This window comes from Podarcis liolepis, assembly GCF_965112155.1.
Source record: "Podarcis liolepis genome assembly, chromosome: 1".
Lineage (NCBI taxonomy): Eukaryota > Metazoa > Chordata > Lepidosauria > Squamata > Lacertidae > Podarcis > Podarcis liolepis.
In genome coordinates, this window is record NC_139554.1 from 75,983,389 (window position 1) to 76,009,783 (window position 26,395).

General features: G+C 40.3%; 1 protein-coding gene and 1 long non-coding RNA gene across 7 annotated transcripts in view; one reads left to right on the forward strand and one right to left on the reverse strand.

The window, feature by feature from the left end:
- Window positions 1-26,395, reverse strand: part of LOC310705361 (mucin-5B-like) — a 46,109-nt gene that overhangs the window by 15,659 nt on the left and 4,055 nt on the right. For 3 of the 4 annotated variants that reach the window (XM_083500052.1, XM_083500051.1, XM_083500053.1), the window contains exons 6-30: window positions 25,472-25,597; window positions 25,060-25,177; window positions 24,200-24,338; window positions 22,991-23,092; window positions 22,396-22,465; window positions 22,141-22,278; window positions 20,354-20,518; window positions 19,167-19,261; window positions 18,173-18,299; window positions 17,002-17,254; window positions 16,698-16,750; window positions 15,079-15,179; window positions 13,874-14,025; window positions 12,735-12,873; window positions 11,701-11,811; window positions 10,666-10,845; window positions 9,659-9,895; window positions 6,983-7,139; window positions 5,917-6,045; window positions 5,490-5,574; window positions 5,244-5,281; window positions 4,252-4,317; window positions 3,023-3,118; window positions 1,904-2,169; window positions 539-713 (exon numbers count right to left, since the gene is read on the reverse strand). In XM_083500052.1, coding sequence (XP_083356178.1) covers window positions 539-713; window positions 1,904-2,169; window positions 3,023-3,118; window positions 4,252-4,317; window positions 5,244-5,281; window positions 5,490-5,574; window positions 5,917-6,045; window positions 6,983-7,139; window positions 9,659-9,895; window positions 10,666-10,845; window positions 11,701-11,811; window positions 12,735-12,873; window positions 13,874-14,025; window positions 15,079-15,179; window positions 16,698-16,750; window positions 17,002-17,254; window positions 18,173-18,299; window positions 19,167-19,261; window positions 20,354-20,518; window positions 22,141-22,278; window positions 22,396-22,465; window positions 22,991-23,092; window positions 24,200-24,338; window positions 25,060-25,177; window positions 25,472-25,597 — 3,318 coding nt within the window. The remainder of the gene's footprint in view (window positions 1-538; window positions 714-1,903; window positions 2,170-3,022; window positions 3,119-4,251; window positions 4,318-5,243; window positions 5,282-5,489; window positions 5,575-5,916; window positions 6,046-6,982; window positions 7,140-9,658; window positions 9,896-10,665; window positions 10,846-11,700; window positions 11,812-12,734; window positions 12,874-13,873; window positions 14,026-15,078; window positions 15,180-16,697; window positions 16,751-17,001; window positions 17,255-18,172; window positions 18,300-19,166; window positions 19,262-20,353; window positions 20,519-22,140; window positions 22,279-22,395; window positions 22,466-22,990; window positions 23,093-24,199; window positions 24,339-25,059; window positions 25,178-25,471; window positions 25,598-26,395) is intronic. The other variant, XM_083500050.1, reaches the window with a different exon arrangement.
- Window positions 3,548-9,699, forward strand: LOC310705383. Of its 3 annotated transcripts, XR_014525229.1 has the most exons (4): window positions 3,548-3,725; window positions 5,395-5,495; window positions 8,966-9,027; window positions 9,582-9,699. It is a non-coding gene; the product is annotated as an uncharacterized lncRNA (long non-coding RNA). The 3 variants fall into 3 exon arrangements; XR_014525230.1 differs by lacking the exon at window positions 5,395-5,495; XR_014525231.1 differs by lacking the exons at window positions 3,548-3,725; window positions 5,395-5,495 and adding an exon at window positions 6,205-6,286.

The window sequence follows — 26,395 nt, forward strand, 5'->3', positions numbered from 1 at the left end:
TTGGATGAATGGTGTGGAACAATTGCCGATATGTTTGTGTCACAATAATGAGTGCATGCAAAAGGTCCCAGGTTCAATCTCTTGACATATTATGCTAGAGTTGGGAAAAGACTCCATCTGGAAACTTGGAGGACTGCTGCAGTCAGCACAGACAGTACTGAACTAGATGGTCCAATGGACTTGGCAGAAGGCAGCTTCAGCTATCCCTAATGTTTCATTGGGCTTGTTCTGATATTATTTTAGGCTGCATTTTGCTCTTGTGTGAATCTTCCCAGTGCCTACAACTGCATGCACAATGTAACACAGGAGCTCAGCTGCCACAGCTTCTGTGATCTCCATTCTGGACAGCCAGAAGATCACAGAAGTTAAAAGGGGCACTGTGATGCTTGTGTGCTCTGTATCTTTCTACCTACCTAGGTATGAGAGAAATGTTAATCTTACACTAATTTATAATTGAATGGAGCACATCAATGGAGCACATCAAGTGGTCTCTGAGATGTGAACAATGGAATTAGCACCTTGTTCTATTATCACTTACATTGACATTCCAGAGCCCAACAACAGCCTGATGCATCGTAGTTTTTCACAAGTGGCAATCCATTGACACAGATCTTTGACTTTTGAGGTGGGCAGCGCACATCAGATACTTTAATATGTTTCCCACCTAAGCAAGTGGCGATTTGGCAGTTTTCAAATTTCCATAATTCTTGGTACTGTTGATGTATAAAAGAAAGCCACAAAAGGAATCAGTACAATTTGCTCTCCCTTGGTACTCAGTCAATTCAACTTAACTCGGTATATTTACTGCACCATAACACAGCACAATCAGTAAGTCACTGAGCCTTGTCTTTTTCTATGCAATACCATGTTTTTCTTGAACAGATTTTAAATCAGGCAATAGACAGCTGATATATGTTTGTGAGGAAGAAGCATTTGCCTATTGCTTTCATAGACCTGAAGGTAACCTTTGATACTATTGGCAGGGAGAAGCTGTAAGTACTAACTTGGGCTGTCATCTTTTTCAGCTGGTTAAAGCTCTGGGTTTTTTTATCATTTATTTATTTCCATGACTATAAAGTACAACAAATTCTATAAGTAGAAATAATAAAATATTACGACATCAACAACTATACGAGATTATTGTGCCACTTGGCTTTGATACTTCCCTAAATGTTGGCGTGTTTCTCTGTGAGTACTGAAGCAGATTCATCCCGATGTTTAGAAGGTCACCGGGGGCATATCCTGGCTGCCACTTCAGAAGGGGCTTCGCTGTTGGGGCACAGCTGCAAAGTTATTCCCAGCAACAGTGCCACTGCCACTTTCTAGAAGGGGGAGAGAGGCAAGGCAGCCAGGAGGCTGGTGCAGTGCAGGTGCAGAAGTGCTCACGCCAATACACTCAGACCAATGCACACACATTGTTTGCATTGTTTGTACATGTTTCATCTCTAATTTGGTCATTCTAAAACTGGATGAATAAGGCTCATTTCTCAATAAGTTTTCATTATTATTATATGTTTCATTCATTTTGTATGTTAATTTTTATCATCGCCTCCCAAATTTTCCTCTCTCCGTGTCGGGGAAATCTTATTTATCTATCACTGAGCTATTCAGATTTTTGACATTGCCAGAAGAGTTGTTAGTGTAAATGTTTGAACATTTTTACACTAATGTGTTTGATATTTTAATCAATGTCTAATGATATATTGTGAAATGCTACGCTGAGCTATATATTTCTTTTATGTGTACAGCAGTGCTAGGCATTTGTAAATTATATTGTCATTTTGTTGTGGCCCAGGCTTGAAAACAAACTATTCTATTTATTATATGTTTCTCAAGAACAAATATGTCAGCAACAAACACTTTCCATTCTACGCTTGTAGTATCAGCAGTGCTGCTTGCTCACCTTTCTAGGAGGAATGAGGTCAGTGCAATCACTCCCAGGAGTAAATGAAGAAGCAGCTTTAACTTTAGAGTAAGGAGGAGGCTCTTTCTCACAGTTCTGATTATTCCCCTTACAAGGTCTGCTGGGGATCATGGCAGGCTTGCTTGGGACAGGAGTGGTATAGAATGAGATACATTCTCCATAGTTGAACTCAATCTGGCATGATGTATTACAAAAGGCATAAATACACCAACGTGAAGTGTCCATTGTCACAAACTGGTTATTGCCTAAAAATCCAGAGGAACAGTTAGAACAAACAGCAACATTGTGTGTGTGTGTGTGTGTGTGTGTGATGAGATACACACATTATAAAGCAGAGAATCATCCACTAAAAAAATAAAACACCAATAATCACCCAATGCCAAGAATAATTATTAATTTATACAGATTTTGGATGAATATATTCAGGAAAAATAAGGGTGCAGTTCACGCAACAGGAAAAATGTAAAAGTCATGAAAAAATCCAACAAGCAAGTTATTCAAGCATATACCCCAATCACGGAGTGATGCAAGATTCCAGGGGTTCCAGATGCTGACCCAGGGTTTGGTTTCCTTGGAATGAGGTACAGTGGAGACTGGGATGTCTTTATGATATATGGGTGTTTTTTTACACACATATACAACCTGAGCCTAAGACAGATGGGCTCACATAATTAATACCCAAGAAGGTCTGACTTCTTCCCTAGGCACAGCCTTGGACTCAAGCAGAAATCAAGCATAGCCCTGTCTTTCAGCTGCCCAGCCTGCAGCTTCTACCTCACATATGGAACTCAACTCTTTGTCTTTCTAACTAAGAGACAGTTGGAGGGAGGAACCCATTTGTCCTCTGGCGCAGACCATTCCCTTTGTTACCTTAACAACCCATACTTGGGCCATTACCAAGAAACTTGCCTGGCTATTCCAGTGATTTGAATCCCTGCTGGATCCAGGAATTGGAAGGAACTCAGACATACAGCCTACCCCCCACCACCCAAACTCACAACAATATGTAGCTGCAAAGATCGCAATGATTATTTGTGAAATAAATAGTACACACACAAAATAAGTCCATGGAAGTTATTTCAAATATGTCTGCCTTACCACTTGTTATGAGCTGTCCATTTACATTACAGAAGCATGGTGTGGTTCTCATTTCTGATTTTGCTGGTGAGATGGGGAGAGCCACTGTAGTTTTCCCTAAAACAATAAGAAGCATGGGACATCCAGTTTCTTACTGAACATTTGACACCTTTCCAAAATAAACAGCAGCAGCCATAGCTGGCAAATGGCACTGACATTGAACAACATATTCCCTTCCCCTTACACACACCATGAGCAAAGAGTGGAATCCCACCATATTTAATCTGACATCCTCCTCTTGCCCACACACTGCTGTTGTCTATCTCAACAGGAATGTCCTGTTTTTCTTTATCTCAGGATGTGTGAGAAAGAGAGTTGTGCACACACACTACTATTGCCACCTGATTGAATGAGAGGGAGAGTGACCAATATGCCCCCACCACTGTGAATCTACTACACACTGGGCATTGTGACCTGTTGCTAATGTTGCCTGGTCATTGAAAGACTGGTCATTATGACCTCATGCTTATGCTGCCTGCCAGGAGACTGGCTGACCCATGTGCCCTCATACTGATGCTACCCAACCAAAGGAGAAACCGGACAACTTGCCCTCCCAATGCTACTGCACATCTGAAGGAGGCAGCGACTTATATACCTGCATATAACTGTCCACTTTAATGAGAATTGTTCCCTTTGTGGCACATATGCAAGATGAAAATATTTTGTAAGTATTCTTCTCAGATTTATAATAAGATCATTTCATTTTTTGATGTCCGTGACTGCAAATTGGTCAGCATTTGATCTTACTCTGGCATGGACCCTAAGCCATCTTCCTTTCAAGTAGTTCCTCAGTTGTCAGCATTCAAATGTCAATGTTAACTTTTAGTACAGACATAGGCAAACTCGGCCCTCCAGATGTTTTGAGACTACAACTCCCATCATCCCTAGCTAACAGGACCAGTGGTCAGGGATGATGGGAGTTGTAGTCCCAAGCCATCAGGCGGGCCAAGTTTGCCTATGCCTGTTTAAGTATAATGATCATCATTTTTACTGATGCTGCTGTGTATATTGTTATTGTAATTATTTATTGATTTCATTTATGAATCACCTCCTACAAGGCATCCCAAAGTGATTTACCGTACAATACAGTAAAAACAGACGTAGAACAACTGAATATATTAATTTCACTTCTCTGCCCAGACACACCCCACTATGAGTTTTTGACCTTTTAAAATCCCGCACATCTTCACCTGCTCTTGGCTTTGAAGGGCCAACAATTTCCCCGCCTTGAGGCGTGATCTCCAAGCCATGCCCTGCTGTTTCGAATATATTATGCAGGTTAGTGCTTTGAAGTAATCCACACGCTACTTTCTTATCAACGGATGTATAGCCAAGAATTCTCTTTATATTAGGCTTGTAATGAAATTGAGACCTACAAAGCTAACAAAACCCAGATTAACTCAACAAATACTCATTCAGCCTTGCTTCTTCTTCCTGATGAGTAGCAAAATTATTGGATGCAGCGCTACCATTTGTGCCTAATCTAATGTAAAAAAAAACTAATGAAAAGCCATCAGGACTTCCCCACCTCCTTCCATCCACTCCCTAAATCTGTTCTTAGGGTTCCCCCAATTCTCCATGACTGATTTGGTGAGGGTGCAGGACACACATCAAGGGAGAGAAGGGAAGTCCCATTGCACAGGTAGAAGTCCTTGTGTTGATGAGACACATTAGTTGGATACCACCCACAGTGTGAGTCATTGATGGGACCAAAAGAAATAACGTTCTCTATGCTCAAGAAGAACTAGGTGTTAAGTCAAGAACTCCTTGGCTAACTTCAAGGAAGACTATGGATATATAGTTGATTCAGTGTCTCTCTCAAAGTTCCCAGATGCTGGTCTCCACACACTGCACAATCTTAAACTTTGCACATTTGAGTGGAGTTTCCAGCAGAGATTTGACAGGGCTCCTTGCTGCTAATGTAGATGTCTCTCGAAGACCTTGTATGTTGACAGGCCTATTCAGTTGTTTAAACCTTTTCAAGATGAGCCAGTCACTTTTATGATTATTTTGCATTGTTTTTATGGTATTTTATGCTTTATCTTACTTCCATATTTTGTTGTATACCACCTTGATATTTTATATGAGGGGTGCTTTCTCTCTCTCTCTCTCTCACACACACACACACAAACATACACACACACACAAATAATATTCTCTCTAAATACAGTTAATAACTTACCATTTGATTTGTTCAAGCAGAGTTTTTCTTTTGGATCACTGAGGGGAAACACATATAAAATATTGTTGATTCTTTTATTGCTTAATTTGTACATGAAACCAAAACAAAACACCAACACACAAAGTAATCCACACTTCTCTCCCTCTCTCAGTTCAGAGTCTACAAAGATGTGACTACCACAGATTAAAGAAAGAAACCTTAACGAGCATATGTGCAGAATGGGCTATGCTGTTAAAAATGACCTACCATGAGGTACACTCAAACACTGAGACACATTCTCTTTTTTTCTCATCATAATATGGCTTCTCAGCACTGCATTCTGGGTAGCAGCCTAAAATGGGAGCAAACCGTCAAAATAATAATCTCACTTTTCAATAGGGGCTGGCTATTAGGTGATATAATAATATATGTATTACATGAGGTATATTATAAGGTATAAATCTGAAATTGCAATAATTAGAAAACAGAAGAACAAAAAATGCTATAAATATACCCCAACTTGGTCTATAAATTTAACCATTAAAGAGGGGCAGCCTCTGTGCTTTGCTGAGAGAGTGGGTCTTTGGCCACTGCAAAGAAATATCAAATATAATCCCTTTACATTTTATGAATTTCAGCAGAAACCTTTTTCTCATTTCATGTCACGTTTGGTGGGAAGTGAAAAAGCATTTACCTTCAAAACTATAAAGCAGATTGCCACAGTTTCCTGCTGGATTCCTGCAGGTCCTTAAACAAGGTTCTCCACAGGGCTTATACCGCCATTCTCTTTTGTTGGGTGAATCATAGTGGTCACAAAACACAGCTGGATCAGAAGACATGCTAGCCATAAGTGATGAGGTCCATGTTTTCAATGGAATCCCCTTCCTTCCTTCCTTCCTTTCTCCCTCCCTCCCTCCTTCTGGCTAACCCTCAGTCATACATTTATTACACCTCTTAACATTGCATCAAAAGTGATAGCAGCATGCCAGCTACCACTTTTGATGCAATGTGAAGAGATTCATCTTGTTATCCTGGCCTATGAAAATTGAGGAATTGATTTTGAGGTTCTCCCAGTAATGTGTTGTATGGATCACTGATTTGGGATTGGGTATTTTCCCCCATTTTAATTGTGCTTTTATATGCTGTAACTTGCTGTACATCAGGGAGAAGGACAAGTAAGAATGACAATAAGAAAATAAATAATGGGAGGCCTGTACACACACATATCCATGCGCATATCCTGGAAATAACGTCTATCTTAACCCATGACATGCTGGACATGTGCAGCTTGAAACAATGAAATGCTTAGTCATTGGTGAAACTTCTAGCCATTGGTTCTGATCCCATGCACAGCAATAAGTTGCTGAACTACATGTGAGGTGTTGGTCCCAGATTTATCTTGTGGGTAAAAGGAACACTTGTTCCAAGTGTACTCTTGTAAGCTTCACTTGCTAGTAGTTTTAAAGTATGATCTCTTGTTGAGAACAGTTTTTCACTATTATTTGTGATATTTTCCATCTGTCTTTTTCTCCAAAGTATCATATTGTTCAAAAGGTTATAAGGCTATAATAAAGTGTTATGTTTTTGGACAACGTGAAAGATGTGAATCACAAAGTGGATTCTGAAGAAGAAAATTCCTTTATCATACATTCAACTGTGTCATTAAATACCATTAGCAATTAGTATTTCTCACCCCCTCAGATAACATGCAGCTACACAATCATTGCTGCTGAGACTATATTTGCTTTGTAAGTACTTACGGCAATTTTTAGGACTTCGCCAGTCAATACAGATGCCAACTCTGCCACAACTCCTTGCATATGCTGCTACAGCAGTACAGAAACACTCACAGTCTCCCAGACTGTCACAACCACAAAAATCAGATACGCAGGATTCATAATAGGGTGTTGGGTTGATCTAACAGAACCAAGAACAGCCAGAAATAATGAACATTTCTTCCCAGGATGTTATTTAATCAGCTTCTTAAAACAGAAAATACAAGACTGCCTAGCCTGCCTGCCTTGAAATATTCAAGGAAAATTGAATATCTGTCCTGGGAGGCAGCCCTATCAAGTTGCTGCTTTGAAGAAAGAGCTATATCACCACCATAATATTATGCCCATGGGATCATGGATGCTTTTGGCCTAGGAAAATGCAAGTTTTTAAATTATCTTGTCTAACCTCCATATGATTAGACAACACTAATCCTTTATATTTAAATTTATATTTATATTATGGGAAGGTTCACTTTTTCTCTTCTTTCCCTTTGAAGTCTATCTGTGCTTTCCTATCGGATTGCAACACTAATTAGGCTAACCATTTTCTTAAATTGTAATTTTATTTCCCTGGGAAAGTATAAAACCAATTGCCTAAATATTTCTTATCAATATTCTGAAGTATCTGGAAATAGGGCAGATATGATAATCTGTTTAAGTGCAAGATCACTGCCAATTAGGTGGCCTGGTTTTGTTCGCGTGCGCACACATGCACGACTCATTCCAGTCTATAGGAACAACTCACTTGTGGCATCCCACTACAGTGCTATCTGTACACCAGACAAATCCCAAAAATGGTACAAATGAATGGCATTCAGTTCATGGAGATTCTGCTCCCAAAATTCATGCATCTGGGGTAGTTCTATAATGGGGTGCCTAACCCCAGTTGATATGGACTCTCAAGCAACTGTTTCTGCCTGACCCTGCTAATTTTTGTAGCAGTTGCAAAGGGGGTGTGTGTAAAATAGATACAGCATCAAAGTGGGCAGAGCCAACTAAAGATATGAAATTTTCAGCTTGCGTCAGATTCCGAGAAAATATGGAAAAAATGATGTACAGGTGGTACATCACACCAGTAAAATTAGTTAAAATGTATAGAACTGGGGACAAGACGTGCTGGAAGTGTAGGAAGAAAGAGGGAGATTTCTTCCATATGTGGTGGTCCTGCGAAGAAATAAAAAAATTTTGGGGGTTGGTATATGATGAGCTAAAAAAGATCCTAAAGTATACATTCCCAAAAAAGCCCGAGGCATTCCTCCTAGGAATGATAGGAGAAGAAATCAACAAAGACGACCAAACTTTTTTCCAGTATGCGACAGTATCCGCAAGGATACTGTTAGCGCAGAGTTGGAAATCATCACATATCCCCTCGATCAGTGACTGGCAAAATAAACTAATTGAATACATGGACACAGCAATAATGACTCAAAAGATCAGGCAACAGAGAAATAACAAATTTATTAACGACTGGAATAAATTTCTCTCATACATGGAGTTGACTTTGGGAAATGTAAAAATTACAGTTGGTACGATATAAAAACCGCGAGGTATGAACTACGACTAGATGAAGACACTGCTGAATATACTGTTGAGTTATGGCTCTCGACGTGGTGGTGGGAAGTCTGATAATGAATCTGATGTATATAGGATATGTGTACTTAAGTAGTAAGAAATTTGAAATTGATTTCTGTATTTCAAATTTTTTGGTACATTTTTTTTTCTTTTTTTGCCTTTGTGCCTGTTTTTATGGAAGATGCATTTATGTTTTTTAATTGATGTGATACAATAAAGGTTTTTTAAAATTTAAAAAAAAAAATTTAAAAAAAAAAAGTGGGCAGAGCCAGTATTCTGATGGCAAGGGGATCCATGTGCCTCTATGTTAAGGTTGCCATCTTTCAAGAAGTAAAAACCAGGACAGCCCTAAGCTCAAGCTTTTTTTAAGGACCCCCCCTTCTTCTTCTTTTTTAGGAATCCAAGGCTTTGGCTATGGGAGACATCTTGGGCTGTGGTCCTGTCCATCATAGACTCAGGTTGTATATATGTGTAAATAAGCCATGCCAGTCTCTGCTGTGCCTCATTCCAAAGGAAACACAAACCCTGGAGCCCCTGGAATCTTGCACCACTCAGAGACTGGGATGGCATGCAACAATACATTATCACCAAAACACATTTTTCCCCCATCCAGGACAAAGCACCGCCTTTTGGAAATCCACCCCCCCACACACACACACACTCCAGACATCAATTGCACCTTTGAAATCTTGGCAATGTCCAGGAAAATCCAGACATATGGCAGCCATACTCTATGTTTGTGTGCCTGATATGTCATGCGTATGTGCGAGCGCATGAGAGTAGCCATAGCCACTTTTGGCCATGCCCATCACTGTCCACATCTCTCTACAACACCGTCCCTAGGAATGGGAACAAATCTCTCTCTGGAGGGTGTACTCCCTGCTATTATTTTAAATGCCTTCAATAATTATGCCCCCCCCCAAAAAAAATATTTTTCATTTGTTTAACTTTTCTTGTTTTGCCAGTAAAATTATTCATCATTCTTGCCACTCATAACTTTATGAAACGCTAGGAATGCTAGGATAGGAGGATGCAAGGAGAAGGGGAAGAGTCACAAGAAGCAAAGGGAGAGACAAACAGACAGATTACCTTACTGTGGCAGGCTTCAAAAACGTCACTCTTGAGAATGCTGCATCGCTTTTGCCCCAGTACGAGTTTGGAAGGCTGACTTGCACATAGGTCAACTTCGTTTCTGTCTGAACAGCTAGTGGTGACTTTCCAGCTGCTTCCAAATGCCTGTGCTTGCATCTCCACAGACTGCCCTCTCGTGGTGAAGTCATTGTCGCCACTGTTGTCAAAATCACCACAAAGACCACAAACTCTGCCCTAGGAAATTGGAGCATGGCATTTTACAAAGACAGAATAAAAAACAAATAAAACTATCAAAATGAAGTAAATTCAAATTGTATTCTAAACATGCTTTGTATAAACCACTAGTCCTATGTGTTTCTCTTGATTCAAAACACTTTTCTCTACTAAGTTGTTAGACTATTTTAGAAGAATGAAAACTGGGGCCAATTAATATCCACATATTTTAAAAGATAACAGTCTAAGAATTTACAGCACGCAAAAATGTGTTGGATTCACTTGAGACAAAGAATATTGTCTGCATTTGCAGCATAAACCTACCAATATTTGTCTGATTTATGGCGATTCTATCTTTACTGGTTGCAGGAAGCTATAAAAAAATAAATCAAATGCTTCCTAAATATGAAAAAAGCAAATAGGCTTGGTTTAAGGCATCTGATTGGTACATGTTATGTTTACAAGCATAACCAGAGAATTGCAGAATACACTAGCTGCAAACTGGGCAGTTTCTTAGCAGGTAACTGAGGGTCATTCTACTCACAACAATTTCTATGCACACTTAGCTATGACTTCTTTATAGGCAGGAAATGTACATGTATCAGGTGAGATGAACACACATCCAACTTATTCCATGCTGCAAAACAAAGATGTGTCTATTCTCCACTTGTGACAGTGTAGATGTGATGCTCAATTCCCACCCCCAAAGTGGAAGCGATACCTTGACAGGAAAATTACCCCAGCCAGTATAGAATTACCATGTGCAAGTCAGCAGTCATGTTTGCTCATACCTGAAAAGAGGGAGCCAGTTGCACCATGATTGTTGTCTTCTCATCCCACATGAAGGTCATACCACCGAAGGTTTCAATTATAATGTAAATTCCCATGAGATGGATGTTATAGTTCCTTTCAGAAGGCGGTATGCTAGTTATCTCCTCAATTTTCCCTTCCTGAAGTCTGATTTCACTACCCTAGAAAAATACATAAATAATTTGTAAGAGCAAGAATGCATCTGAAATACAATGACAACTCAACCGCAACCCTTTGTAGATAATAATTCATATGCCATCCCATCAAGATGTACAACTGCAATATATACCCATATCTCTCTTTCCCCCAGGATGATGATGATGTTTATTATTTATTAAATTTGCATACTGTCCTTCATCCATAGACCTCAAGGCAGTTCACAAGATATATTCATTCTTACTGTGATGTCACAGAAGAAATGAGCTCTGCCCCCACCTACTGTGGTGTCATGGGCACAGGAACATGATAACTAATGAAGAATTAAACTTCAAGAATACAGAAGGGCAAAAGAAGCTGCAAACTTCTGGTGGGGTGAAGAGGAGAAAGCAATACTGCACTAATGATCAACTTTTAGGCTGAATGTGTGAATGAGGCAATATGAGTGGTTTACTCAAGGATCGTCAATTTCCATAAGTGATGTGCATCTGATGGGTGTGGTATGGGCGATTCAATGGACGGTGTGTGTGCTGCATGTGAATGAGGGTGAATGTGGTCTCTGAGATGTGCACATGTAGATGGGAGCATAAAATGTGTGTGTTAGTGGTATATTAGGAGTTGGGGTCCCTCAAATCCAGCCAATAATCCGGTTAATTCTGAAGTCTAATGGCACCCATATCTAGTTCTTCCTTCCATCCTTCCTTCCAACAGATTAACACAACTACTCTTCTAAAATCTGAATGAAGTTTATGGGGAGACAAAGGGTATGAAAGGTGTAGATTAACTACTGTAAGCAAAGAAACACAAGCTGTCTATCCAGTTTTGAAGTTCTCCACTTACAAGGCTGATTGTGGACTTACCTCCAAGATGATGCGAATTTTGAAGGAACAAATGCTCAGGGATTTACCACATGCCATGTTCTGTGTTACAATTTGAAAAGTGCCTGGGTCAGGATTATCAGGGCAAAAGTCCTTGGGAAAGGAAACAACAATACGTTTAATGTTACGTTCTCCATATTCAAGCCACGATAGCAAATATTCTACAGAAGGAAGTGCATGCCAGCTAAGGCAGTTTTCTTTATTAAATGTATGGATTTAGCCAGGTCTCAAACTTGGGAATATGCTGCAAGCAAAATATCCTGGATCTGTACTGGTAACTGTGCCACTTCAGACTACAGGTAAAAGAGGCTGTAATTTTGAATACTCACAACTATTCTTTTTATTAAAAAAAAAATCAAAGTAACAACTCCTGGCATGTAGAAAACTATAAGGAGAAAGTTAGTCAAGAAATTGTCTTCCTGTTGTGATTTTCCTTTTTTTTAATTTCATTAAAATTATATACCACTTGATCATAAAACAAAAACCTCAAAATGGTAGGGAGTTTTGGCACTGGAGGACACTCACTCAAATATGAAACCCTTTAGTCTGAAATGTACAGCCCTAGATGGACTTTTAAACATTGTTTAGCTGAAAATGTAACTTGGTTTTAAGAAACTTGCAAAATATGGTGTGCCAAGCTCATTATTTTCATCTATGGGATTTTTTGCTTGGAGGTACCTGGTGAATTAAAAGGGACATTCCACAAGCCATAGTCTGATGTGATGAGCCATTTTCTTACATGGCAAACTCATGCAACATTTGCAAGAGTCCACAATCATAGATGAGAAGTGGGGAAAGTACAGATTCTGGCCCTCAGTCAGTCAATATGAAGTTTCTGAAAATCCCTTTCAGCACAGCCCTATGCATGTCTACTCATAAGTATACCCCAAGGAGTTCAATGGCACACACTGGGTCAGTGGGCACTGCACTACAGATGGGTAAAGCAGTGAAATCACAACATTTCCACTTGGTTCCACACTAAACAGTCCATGAGGCAAGTAGTAAAGATTAAATACCTGGGCTAGGATATAATCACAGCTTCCCATGAAATCAAATTTTGTTCCATCAAAGCTGAAATAGTGGCCATTTCCATACACCATGCAGGCTCCTTGGCAGTAGTTCTTTGTACAGTTCCATTGCCTCCTGTAGCACATGCTGAGAGATTAAACATAAAATATCACAACTTGTCCCCTCAAAGAAAACTGCAAGTAGGCAGGGTAATTAATAGTATAATGATAATTCCTCTGGATCTGTCAGCTGAAATGACAGTATTACTCTCCTTCTTATTACAATGTATAGCCTTCTATACAACAGGGGGAGTTACAGTAAAGACCTTGTCTGATGGGTGATAAATTGCTGCATCTGAAGCAACAAAAATAAATAAAAGCCTAATAATGCCAGAAATTAACAAGCCTAATTACCGGGGGGGGTGATATTTTGGGGGTAGGGAGAGTTTCACATCTAAGCATCAAGTTTACAAATGTTCATGGTTAAGGGCATGGCAGCCAGAGAGGCTATAATTGCCACTGGCTGCAAATCTAATTTGTACAAAGTGATTGCTGTCATGTGTGATCTTACCGCATGGGAAACACTTCCACAAAACTATGTGTTTATAGAGGGGGGGAAAGTTACTTCCAAAATGGTAGCCTGAACTGGTGCTCAATTCTTCGATACGCTGCATTGGGTACTCTTGAAATAAACTGCAGTGCAGTTCATAAAAACACCCTCAAATGAATGCAGAGACTTGCATTAGCTAGATCATTCAAATGATTAAAGTATTAATATTAAACTGAAAAGATTCTTACAAATGTCACAGTTGCTCATAAAATCGGCCTGGGGCTATTTGTAAATACCCAAGATCATGCACACCACAAAACAAAAACTTGATAGACTAGTTTATCTGGTCTATAGGGGTTTGTTTTGTGAGGGGCCTCCTAAAACCTTTGGACGCCAGCAATAACAGTGGATATTTCACAACCAAACCCTTTTCCAAACTGCTCTCTACACGCTGGCACCTCTTTTCCCCTTTGGTCTCTTTGAGCTCCTCCCTATTTCACCACATAACTAAAATACTTTCATGCCCCCTCCTGCTCCCACATTGATTTGCTACAATTTACACATGTACTGGCTTTAAGAACACTGAAGAATACTGTACCATGTATTGCAATTTACTGTGATTTGTGTGCCAGGACTGTAGAACTTCCCTCCATGCATGCAGGGGCACTGCTCCTCCTCAATACAGTTGCCGTGACCATCGGACACCAGCCCATCAGGACACATGCATCCAGAGACACATTCTGTAGCATACTTGGTTGAGTGCATGGAAACAAAATGGAAATCGATACGGAAGGGAACAAATATTGGGGGAGAAAATAAAGGCAGCCCTTCATAAAATGCTGCTGTCATGATACTGTTAGATATTCACCAGCACCGTAAAACGTTAGGTGGATCAGTTCACAGGGATGCAGGGACTGTGAAGACTATGTTCAGAGAATGGTAATACAGCAAATCAGTGAAATTATCTGGATGGAAAGATGGTGGTGTATTTACAAAGCAGAGTCGACAGGTTGCAAGCCAGAAGTTTAGGCTTTACCGTTAAATCGGACGAAGCAGGAGATGGAACAGCCATGGCTTCCCCTGCCCACTCCTTCACTGGTCGCTTTGTAAATTTTGTGACACCCCTAGAGTGCTACCACCACCACAGGTGGAGGATCAGTGATAGAATGGGGAAAGCTACAATTGCTCTTTCTCCCCTTTCATCTGTATATTTAATGGTAACACCTCTATCACAGATGAGATGGATCTTCTCTGGCTTGTGCTTATCCGCAGTAAATAAGGCTGAGTCACTGAAAAGTGAAAGCCATCCTGTTCTAACACGAGGATGTGCTCATCTGCCTGGCAAATAAAATCCTGCATATAAAAGGCCAATGTCAATGGGTGAGATTTTAACACAAGAGAGTAGCAGTACCTTATAGGAGACATGCCTGGCCTGCTGCTTTTCTTGGAATTATGTCTGATCAAGAAGAAGGCAATCAAATGAATAAGGCATTATGTTGTTCATATGTGTTCAGGCACCATGTTTGGGTCTCCCAAAATATTTGTTTGCCCTTATAACTAGTTAATACTCAATTGAAATACTTTTAGAGGCCACTTTAATTTCTTTTACATCAGACAGGCAAAAGAAATATCAAACTATCTAGAAACCCCCTTGAAAAATAACCAGCTTTGCTCTCATGGATGCCAGCCCAGGAGGCTTGTGTGGCTAGGGCAAATACACTTCCCATTAGCACTCAGGAAGCTCACTTGAGCGCATGGAGTGGTTAGGGTGCATATATCACTGCCACGAGCTTAAGCCCTTACACATTGCATGTCTTGTGTTGCACAACTTTTCTGGCATTCTGATCCCGTCGCACTTCGGCCAGCAGAGCTGCAGTCAAAGTAGGACATTGGATAAGGGCAATCTGGAATAAGGACACAATTACCAATACAAGAAAGCAAGACAGTGTAAAACTATGCATAGCACTCAGCAGACTCCAGAACCCCAGATGTCTAAAATGTAAAACCATTCCAACCATCAAGGGCATAGATATATGCTCATAATTTTCCTTCTCTACGGAAGCTTTATTATCGCTGTCTCCCAATGTTAGTGACACAATAGATGTGATGCAAGTGATCTGTTGTCAAATCCCCCAATGCTTTTTTCTTTACTTGAACTGGATTGAGGGGTGAGTAGCAGCTTAACTCAAATCACGCTCCTTTACAAACTTATTCAGAGATGGCGATAGAGATCAGTGGCGTAGCGTGGGGGGTGCAGGGGGGGCCGGCCACACCGGGCGCAACATCTGGGGGTTAGGGGGCGCAAATCCACGGGTTAGGGGGCGCAAATCCACGGGTTAGGGGGCGCAAATTACTTGCCCTGCCCCGGGTGCTGACAACCCACGCTACGCCACTGATAGAGATAGAGCTTGTCCTAAAGCAGATAGAGGCAACTTTAAAAGCTACATACAAGAGCTGTAGAGATTGTGTCCTCCCTAAAAGAGGGCACGTTTTGCAATGAGACCTGGAGACCAATCCCCTGTGTTGTGGGTGGGTAAGATTGGTCAGCCACAACACCCGATTGGTAGGTCCCTCAGTGCTGGGTTTTATCGGACCGATAGGGTGCAGTCCAAATGGATTGAGGGACCTATACATACCCATGCACATGACCCAGAGCTTCCACTTTTGGCGCGTGCATTCAGAACACCCGCCCACCTCTCCCTGTTTTTAGGGCTTGTGCGCTTGACCTTCTATGCCATTGTGTGTCGTCTGTCGTTGGGACAGGGGCAGGAATTTTCCCCACTTGGCTGATTGGCTGTTGCCATTTGGGTTTCGCCTGCCGTGTAGCAAATCGTCACAACTTGTAAGGTTGTGGATAGGCCCTGGTTCAGGTGATAGGGATGGGGGAACACTCTCCCATCCCTATGTGAAGGGTATTCTGTTAAAGGAATCCAGGGACTCGATGGTTTGGTCAACCCCTGAGAGGGGGTTGTGCCCATGCCTGAGTCTAGAGGGACCTCTTGATGGCGGACATAGTCTGCTCCCGACTTTTTGCCTATCCAGGTGTTCACCCTTGGCTGACCTATGCTGGAACCCTGGGTCAGCGCTACCTGCAAGTGTGCAGGGAGCTAGTTGAACCAGAGCCTATGCAACCACTCACTTTCTGTAATCAATAAAGCTGTGACCTAAATTCTGCCAAAAACCAAACTAAAATTTGAGTCAAGTGTGAATTTATTCAGCGGGGAGGTTTCTGGGTCATAACACGCAAAAGCAAATGCAGAGGGGGCGGGGTTAGATTTGATCCCTAAATCTAGGATTCTCCAGAGGATCAAGGAGGATCAAATCCTAACTTGCGCATGTGGAACGCAAAAGTAGTTCAAAACAAATGTCAAATTCCAACATCTTGGTTTAAAGTTGCATAGTAAGTAAAAAAGAGGTCTTACCTTTCTTTGTTTCTGTGTTTTCAATGCAATCTAATTGTCCTCGAATGCACTTGCTAGAGATATTAAAACACAAAAGGGAAGTCTCACACAAATGCATAAAGAGGGGGTGTGGAAAACTACCCAAGTTCCAGTCATGCAAATACACCCATCCCCAAGATAAGCCATATCTGTAATCTATATCTTGCCCCCTGGAAACAAATGCCTTTAAAAATCAAGGTACCTTTAATTAACAGGTTCTGGTTCTTTTGAGGATTTGCAACAACCTTTTACAGACATGTTTTGACTATTAACTAAATAACTTTACCACACGAGCTCATCCTTTTGAAATGAACTTCTGGGTTGTATCAGCAGGCCCTTGTGGTAACATGGACAGTCCTCTGGAAAGACACATTCTTCCTCATTCATTAGGTAAGTTCCCTCAGGGCAGCTGCAACCATCCACAGGGATGGTATGAACACTGCATAGCACATCAGGCTCCCTCAGGGACCGGCAAGAGTTGTTGCAGAACTTCACTTCATAGTTGTATACCATATTCTTAGGGCACTCTGCTGAGGCATCTTTGCAAAAGAAGAAAAACAAGGGATAGAATGAGCAAAGTGAGTATGCTTATCTTAGACTCCAAAGAACAATAGTTTATTTCACAAGGGAAGCAGCAAGGCTCCTTGCAGGAGGCCCTTCAAAGCAAATGAGACAAGCTGCAATCCCAAACATAATGGAAATAATTTCCCTTAGTTTTAATGAAGCAGGTTGGTTGGTGAAGTCAATGTGATGCACCTAAATTATTAGTTTGTTTTCCACATTTTGCAGGAATTTGCAATTGGGGGGGGAATGAAATTTCATCAGCCTTTTTCTGTGAATTTATGTTAATGAACACGTTTTTATATGCAGTTTTGACTATGTGCAATTTTTGTGCATACCACGTCATTATTTTTTTTAACAAATATATTCATTTATGCATGCTTTCCCCTAATATATGCAGTTCTGTTCGGAGAATTGCATCGCAAAGTTCAGATAATGTAAGTGCAAATTTCAAAGAATGGCTGTGTTTTGGTTAGCATATTGTTTTAGAAAGCGTAAATTTGATGGATTCAGTTTTAAATGCAAGCTGGACCATAAAGAAGGCTGATCGCCAAAGAATTGATGCTTTTGAATTATGGTGCTGGAGGAGACTCTTGAGAGTCCCATGGTCTGCAAGAAGATCAAACCTCTCTATTCTGAAGGAAATCAGCCCTGAGTGCTCACTAGAAGGACAGATCCTGAAGCTGAGGCTCCAATACTTTGGCCACCTCATGAGAAGAGAAGACTCCCTGGAAAAGACCCTGATGCTGGGAAAGATGGAGGGCACAAAGAGAAGGGGACGACAGAGGACGAGATGGTTGGACAGTGTTCTCGAAGCTACCAACATGAGTTTGACCAAACTGCGGGAATTATTAAAAATGGCTTATGAGTACGAGAGAATAACACACCACACCTACCACAGATGCCGCCTCTCCATCCTTTCAAGTGGATGCCTTCTGCGGCACAATCTCTGGCATAGCCAGAGAAAACGCTGCACAGAGCCTCTTTGCTTTTCTCAGCACTGCAAGTGTCGTAAACGCAGTTCTAAGTAATAAATGCAGAAGCAGATAGAAGAATCAGTGCTCAAAAGAAGCGTCACATTCACCAACAGATAAATAACAGAGTGAGAGTGGGCTCCTCTGTTCAAAGAAGCAGCATGGATTGCTTGTGTTTCTGCCTTGACCACTTCTTGGCATGTATAAACAAGTTCTAATTTCAGGGGAAAGCTCTCTGTCAAAGAATGTCCATTTATGACACATATATATGTCATTGCAAAGGGGAATTAATGCAGCTCTGTGACTAGAACATCCTCTTTTTCCTCAAATAAATAATCGGGATATTTGATCCTGCAAGGTTGAAATCATATTCCAGAATTTACTTATCAAATCCTTTTTATTTATTTCTCTTGCTTTATTCCCCCCCCCCTTTTTATTGATATAAGAAAACGATACAAAAAAACCCCCAAAAAATGAAGAAAGAAAAAGGAGGAGATTCAGTCTTATATCTTTGGCTCAGGCCTCATTTCCAAGAAATTCATGTTACATTTCTTGAGATATAGGGAAAGCGGTTCACTGTTCCCAGACAGGCCACCAGAGGGCAACAGGTCACTATACCTACCTGTACAGCTTATCTACCAGCTACTTAAACTCTAAAGAGCTGCTCTTTCATACTGTCAGAAGATGTGATTATGGCTCCGCTGGCTTATTTCATCTCACTCACAAAAAGTAGAACACCCCTGTGGCAAAATAGCTTGCAGAGCTTCCATAATTTATTCAACTTTATGGGAAGCAGACATGGGCAAGCTGAAACATAGCAACTACTTAGATCGTTGCCTATCTGATCAGAATGCACCTGCCATTGTGCCAGATATGAGAGGAGATGTTTTAAAATAGGAATGAATCCTTGCCTTACCTTGATATAAGGAGCTGGGTCATTAACAGAATGGCACTCAGCAAATACCCCCTTTGCATCCAGCAGAAGAGCACACCAACGCTGCCCAAATTTTTCTATCAGAGAAAATGAGGATTCCCAAAGATTATTTACAAAATGGGAGTCATTCAAATGCCACACTAATGAGTGAAAATATCACCTGCATTTTACAAGGAGCTTGCTATTATTATTATTATTATTATTATTATTATTATTATTATTATTATTATCATTATCATTATCATTATCATCATCATCATCATCTGGGCTGCTTACAGTTTATATAAAAACATATCAAACATTAAGAAACAGAATACCTTATACAGACTATAAATAAACCAATAAGTCAATAGAAATAAACCAATAAGTCAATAGAAATATATAATAATATATCTGTTATATAATATAATAATAATATATAATTATATTATTATGTTGTAGTAATAATAATAATAATAATAATAATAATAATAATAATAATAATAATATTTTACAGTTATACCCAAATTAAAAGAGCTGCCAACCCCAACTACAGTTAACCAACCCCAACATAACAAAAACAAAACAGAGGAACCAAAATTAAAACCATTTTAAACATTTTAAAACATTTTAGCCAGCAATGTCCCTCCAGCCTCCCAGGAGCCTCTTTTGGTTGTTCAGAGTGAGTCTGCGGCCCAACAGCAATTTGTATTAGCTTATCACATATGTGTTTTTGAAAACACATTCTAATTTTGATCATTCATTTGGAAAATGTGGGAACTATCCCATTTACTCAGGCTAAAACTCCTAGGCATACACTTTTACTTGGGTGTAGGGCAACGAACTAACTAGGACTTAAATCTAAGTAAACATGAGTAGAGTTAGCCACAGCAAGGGGCATATAAAATTCCATTCTGGTTGTAGAATGAATTGTGTAAGCTTTTGCTTATATACCAGTTTAACTTGTCAATTTTACCTTCTATTTTAATCAACGTTTTCTGGTTGTAGTATATTTTCATATATAAGGGTTGTTATTGGGGCTTTGTAAACCATCATAGAAACACTGCTGGTACATAGGTCTGACAAATAGAAAAGTTAATAAAAATAGAAGAATGGCTGTCATTCCTCTCATGGTGGAAAACAAAGTGCTGCATTTAGGGAAAGCATGAAATGAGGAGAAAATATAATACCTTTATCAACACTTTTCTGACAGGGATCCTCAAAACTGTCTTGAACATCAGCACAGCTGGCCATAGTTTTCCATGAGTTTCCAAACACTGAAGCAGAGTCTTCTACAATCCCACTGATGGTTTGAAAATCATCAGCCTGATCATTGTTGAAATTTCCACAAAGGCCTAGGTAGGTATGGGAAGGTACAAGACAAAAATTCAGACAGACAAAGTCTTTGAAACAGCCTATCTAACAAAACAAATTCAGGACCCTGTTACAGAGCAGAAAGAGAGCCTTGTTTGTGGGTAAAGAAAGGACAAACAAATGGGTGAAAACTAGATTTAGGCTCTGAAAGTCTAATGATACCTATTCATGAATGGGATGTAGATCAAAAGCATAAATGTAACAATATGTAAGGATCTTTATGAAAGCTAGGTTCCCATTATTTTAACTATAGTTAGAAGCAGGCCTCATACTGTACTAGACTATACTAGAACCGATGTTGGTGGCATGATGAGTCAATCCCAGAATAAATTAATCCTAACTGAGTGCACTTAATCAATCATTGTAAGACTGCATTTTACAATGCAACAGTAGGAACACAATAGCAAACTAAACACAGCACACACATGAGTTCATTGGCGCGCTCTCTTTCTCTCTCTCTCTCTCTCTCTCTCTCTCTCTCTCTTTTGTTTCAGAGAGCCTGTTGCCCCCAATCCTGCATCTACCTATCACTTGAGGGTGGTAGTAGCAATGTTGGAGATGGCAACTGCATCCCTTTCCTCCATAGTCTCATCAATGACGATTCAGATACATGGGCAAACAAGGGGAGGAGGGCTTTGACCAACCTACTTAACTCATTTCAGCAGCATCACACCTGACAGAGTAAAATGGAAGCAATGTGCTTGGGATGTTTTGTCCCCAGAGACACTTTTGTTGGGATCGGGGGATGAAAAGCCAGCTGGCTCAGCCCCAGCTGGAACGTCTCCTTTCTCAGCCTTGCCGCTGCGGAGATCCATCGACCATCCTCCCCGATGTGCCTCTGTGACTCAAGATGCAGACCAGGCTTGAGCACACATTATTCAGCAGTGTAAACGGCACAACAGATGAGGTTTGAGGCGTGGACACGATACTAAACTACGCATTTATTCTACATAAATCAAGACAAAGAAAACATGGGTTCTCTCCTTGCCGTCTTCTCAGAGAGACTAAAAACAGAGCGGAAGTTCTGCTCATGCCAGCAATCTGTGTTGGAATGTAAACAGACATGGGACATGTAACGATCCACATATCTGCAGCAAAGGGTGGAATGGGATTCCCAGTAACTTTGTCTCCCCAGTTCCTTGATAACACTTGGCTTTCCAAGCTTCACATGCTCTCCAGAAAACAGGAGAACAGGACATGTCAGACAAAAGCATGGAAACTAAGGAAAATATCATTGGCAAGATGTAGATTCTTGATATCAATTATTCCAAACATTCCAATATGAGACAAACATATCAAGATAGAACTAAATTACTTTTGAATAAAAGATCACCTTAAGTAGCTTTATCCAGAGGTGGGTGACCTGCTTGGCTTCCAGATGTTGTTGAACTCCAGCTCTCATCATCCTAGTCAGCCAGAGCAAAGGTCAGGGCTGATGAGAGTTGGGAAAAACTCCAGGTTCCCCATCCCTGCTCTAGACATTTGTGATGTCAGTTTATCCTTGAGAACGTTTGCGAATATTTCATGAAATCAAAGCATATCAAGGTACTTTTTACAATCTACTAAAAGACAGTAGGAGTTCATGCATGGGGAAATACTATACCAGAAGTATGGTTTTGATAAGTTTCGTCTACTGTTATGAAGATCTGCATAATGGGTTTCAGTTGTACTTGAATTTGTACCCTTGAAGAAGTCAGGATGTTGACATAGAATGTAGATGGTCTGAAGAGTGTGATGCCATCTAATAAAAAAAACAAACCAGAACTTGCCTTCAGCTAAAAACTATATCCAAGTAGAAGCAACCACCTTACAGGTACATAGCTTTCATTGGAAATTTGGAGTGAAACTGAATGCTGACCTTTAGTTATAGGCAATACCGCAATGGCATTATTGACATAGACATCTCCAGTGGAACAGACTCTTATACTCTGCAAAGAAAGGAAAAATAAAGAAATGCATGAACACTGACAAAGCACTTAGGGAGCAATCCAAATCCAATATCTGTCAGAGGTGGAGTTTGAAACAGGCGAGTCTTTGGCAAAACTGATTCAGTCAAAGATATGTTGGTGTAAGTCTCCACCCCAGCTCATCTGGTGCTGAGTCGAGGCCAGGATAAGTTCCCAAAAAGGGGCATTCCAGGAAAGTGGCAAGGGCAGGATGGCACAAGGGGAGACTTAGCCCTATTCCGAACTTTATTCAGCTTGGTGATATGACCGACAAATCCAGTGGAAGTTTCCTGCAGAAAGGGTGGTGTACGTCAAACTTTATTTTAAAGGCTCATTTTCCTTCTTCTGAGCTCAGACCAACTCAGCCAGCAGTAGCCCCACTCATGAACAGAGTGTAGAATAGGGTAATTATCCCAGTATAATTTACTCCAGTGTCTTCCTTGAGTTCAGATTGTTCTGCATTTCTGACAGGTGGTGGCAGCACATACTGTAACTCTAGTAACTTACAAGGGCTCCTAAAGTGATTAAAGCATTCTTCAGACAAGTCATAGTCTTGGAAACTCCACATTGAACAATCTCTCCAATGACCACAAAGGAACCATCTGTGTCCTGAAAATGAAGAGGGAAATACACCATTAATGCAGTGGATGTGGCCAGCAACCAGGGTGTATGTTCATCTGACACATTGCAAATCTCTTGTAGAGGAGATGGGCAGTGGATGCTGAACACTGTCTATATGGCCTCTTTCCCCCCTGCCTAACATGGAGTCAGTGCTGTTAAAATAACAGGGGAAAGTTTTGCACACACCTACTTGCAAGACAGACAAACTGGAAAAAGCTAACATTTTCCCTGCATATTTTTTCAGATGTAGAACCTTCCAATGCTCTCAATTCAGACAGATTAGACACAGGTGTAACTTTCAGCATATATGTATGACATAATATTGAGTACTGCCTAAGTCCTGATGAATTTAGTGGGCCTTATTCAGCAGATGGTGAAAACACTTAAGCCTTATTTCTCAAAACGATTTAGACAAGATTCCCCCCACCCTAGTTCCAGACTTGCTGCAAATCCATATTTCATGTGGCATGTGTGCTTGCTGTTTCCATCATCAGTAGCAAAGCTGGATGGCATATACATTGCATAGTGCATGCTATGAACACATCTGGTTTGTTTGTTTAACCATGATCCACAGACACATGGTCATTAAATCCACATGTGACACACACGACATCAACACATTTTTTTTATATATTTTTTTGCTGCAGGAAAAACATAGTATAATTTCATTTAACCTATACTGGTACATGGCATGTTTGTCATGTAATGTACAGAGCTGCACTTAAGCCCTTTCCCCCGCAAAAGAAATGTGTCCTTGTCACTCAGGAGTTATGCACAATCTGTGTATTTTTCTCAAGTTTGTGATTCAGGTGCGGAGAAATCACATTTTCCTCATACTCAAAGGGGAAGAAATGAGTCAGTTGCAACAGCAAATACAATGCAGAATATGGCTGTATGAACGTGAAAGGCCCCAATTGGTTAGTGCTCATTTACAATTGCAAAGGGCTACATTTACAATACAGTTTATCAGTCTCCTGGAACAAAGCATTTAATGAGACGCTTAATTTGAGGTATGTTATGCAACCTCAGTGCACTACTGTTGGTGTCTATTTGCTGCTCCTAGAAGGTCTCAAACAATTTTTAAAAAAACCCTACCTTAGCTAAGACATAGTTGCAGTTGCCATGGAAAACGAATTGCTTCTTATCAAATGTTGTTATGTGGAATCCACCTTCTATTTTACAGTTTCCAGAACAAGGCAGTGATATGCAGGACCATTTTCCACTCATGCAAGTACTACAAGACCGAAAGAGTAGCTTAATCCTCAATAACAATAGTACAGAAAACACATGTGACCAGCCCTGAACATTTTCCAGAATCAAGAAGTTGAAGCAGGGTATAAATTATGTAGTCAGCTTCTCAGCTCAATGCACTTTAAAGCACAGCAGCTCTTTTCCTCTCCAATGCTGACTGAAACAGCATGGAATATGGGCCAGGAGTGGAAAGCAGGGATTGCTGTTTGGTCAACCAGCGGTGTCCAAACTTTTTTCAAAGAGGGCCAGATTTGATGAAGTGAAGGGCTGACCAAAGGGCCGACCAAGGTTGTTAACCTTTTTTTAGGGTTGAAGTTGTTGAGGTTTTTTTTAGGATTTTACCCCAGGAAATAAATGGCCACAGGGGCTGGATTAGGCCCCCAAAACAGACTTTGGTCAAGAAGATGCTTTGCTGCCATGTAATTCTTTCTGCTCTCTCCGCAATCAGCTGGAGTTGAGCTGAACTTTCTAAGATGACTTTTTTACTGAGAACGTTTCTGGGGGTTTTCAGTTTTGCACCCCAGTAAATGCGGGGGGGGGGGACATTTTAGATGCAATGGGCTTGGATTTGTTGCATTTCAAAGTTTTGGTTCTGAACTTCCGAAAGAGAATCTCCTCCAGACTTTGATTTTAGCATAAAATAACCAGTTCTCTCAGTTCTCCCTCAAGCTGATACATCATTATGAGCAAGCTTTTAACAGTACCAGTTTTGGCAGGGGGTGGCGTAGGTGTCTCCAGCTGCATAGACTTTGCCTTGAAAGGTACAGGGGCAGCTGCCAATTGGGATGCATTTTTTGCCCTTGATGTCATCGAGAATGCTTCCTGTTCAAACACAGTGCTGAGTTATGCTTAGAAGGGGAAAAATAAATGCTACACATAATTTTATTATTGGTAGGAAATATGTGAAAGTTATTGCACTTGTTAGCAGACATCACTTAATAATATGATGAAAAACAAAACAAGCAATGGTATTGGTCCACACTCTGTAAAATGGGCATATTCAGTGACCTGTTTCATAGGAGTGTTGACAGGACGCACAAGGAAAGTTTGGAATACTACTTTGCTCAGTTAAAATGCCAGGCAAATTATGGATAATAGATCAGGTCAATTTTCTACCTTTAGGACAAAAGCATCCATCCGTACATGGGGCTTTACATATTTTGCTCCTTTCTGGGTTGAAGCAGGTGTCAGTACAGGGGCTTCCACATTCTGCATATTCCAGGTTGTTTGGACATTTCAGGACTACAAACCCAAGCAAAGTAAAAATGTTATTGATAGTTTTCAAATTAATAATATGATTTTTAAAATAGATAGCATACTTCCAGTTCCAGTCATTCTTTCCATTCTTATGACGAACGTAGGTTAGATGTCATTTATTGAAAATGTTTAGCGGTTGTACCATTTTTACAAAATTCCAAAGCATACCAAAGTCTTTCCCTGAGCCTTGAATCAACAGGCACAAACCACAGCCGATTTGTAATAAGCAGACCCCATTCACTTTAGTAAGGATAGTTAATTAGAGGTTCTGATATAAAGTGAAGAAACTCTGGTTCCAAAGTAGATAATAATTGGGGAAAGAACTAGGGCAGGATACTGGCAGAAGAGGAACTTGGGGAGTACATGTTCCTTTCTGCTCCAAATGTTGGGGAGGATCAATGTATGTGCTGTAGGGAGAAATTGAATTCAGTTTGCATTAAAAGCTGAATTTAGCAAATTTGCACTTTCCAAAACAACACGAAAACCAAAACACAGCCATTCTTTGAAATTCGCAGTTGTCCAGTTTTTGCAATTCAGCTCTTCAACCAAGCAAAAACACATGAATTAGGGGAAAGCATGGATAAGAATGAATAAATTAGTGAAAGATAACATTAAAATGCATATCATGAAAAAAAATGCCAGCAAATATGTACAGTGGTCAAAACTGCATGCAAAAATGTGAAAACCGCACCCGAATGCTGGTGAATTTTCATGATAATTTTTTTTTTTAAGGAAAACATGAAATATGTTTCAGAAAAGCAGAGAACTGAATTTAAGATTGGA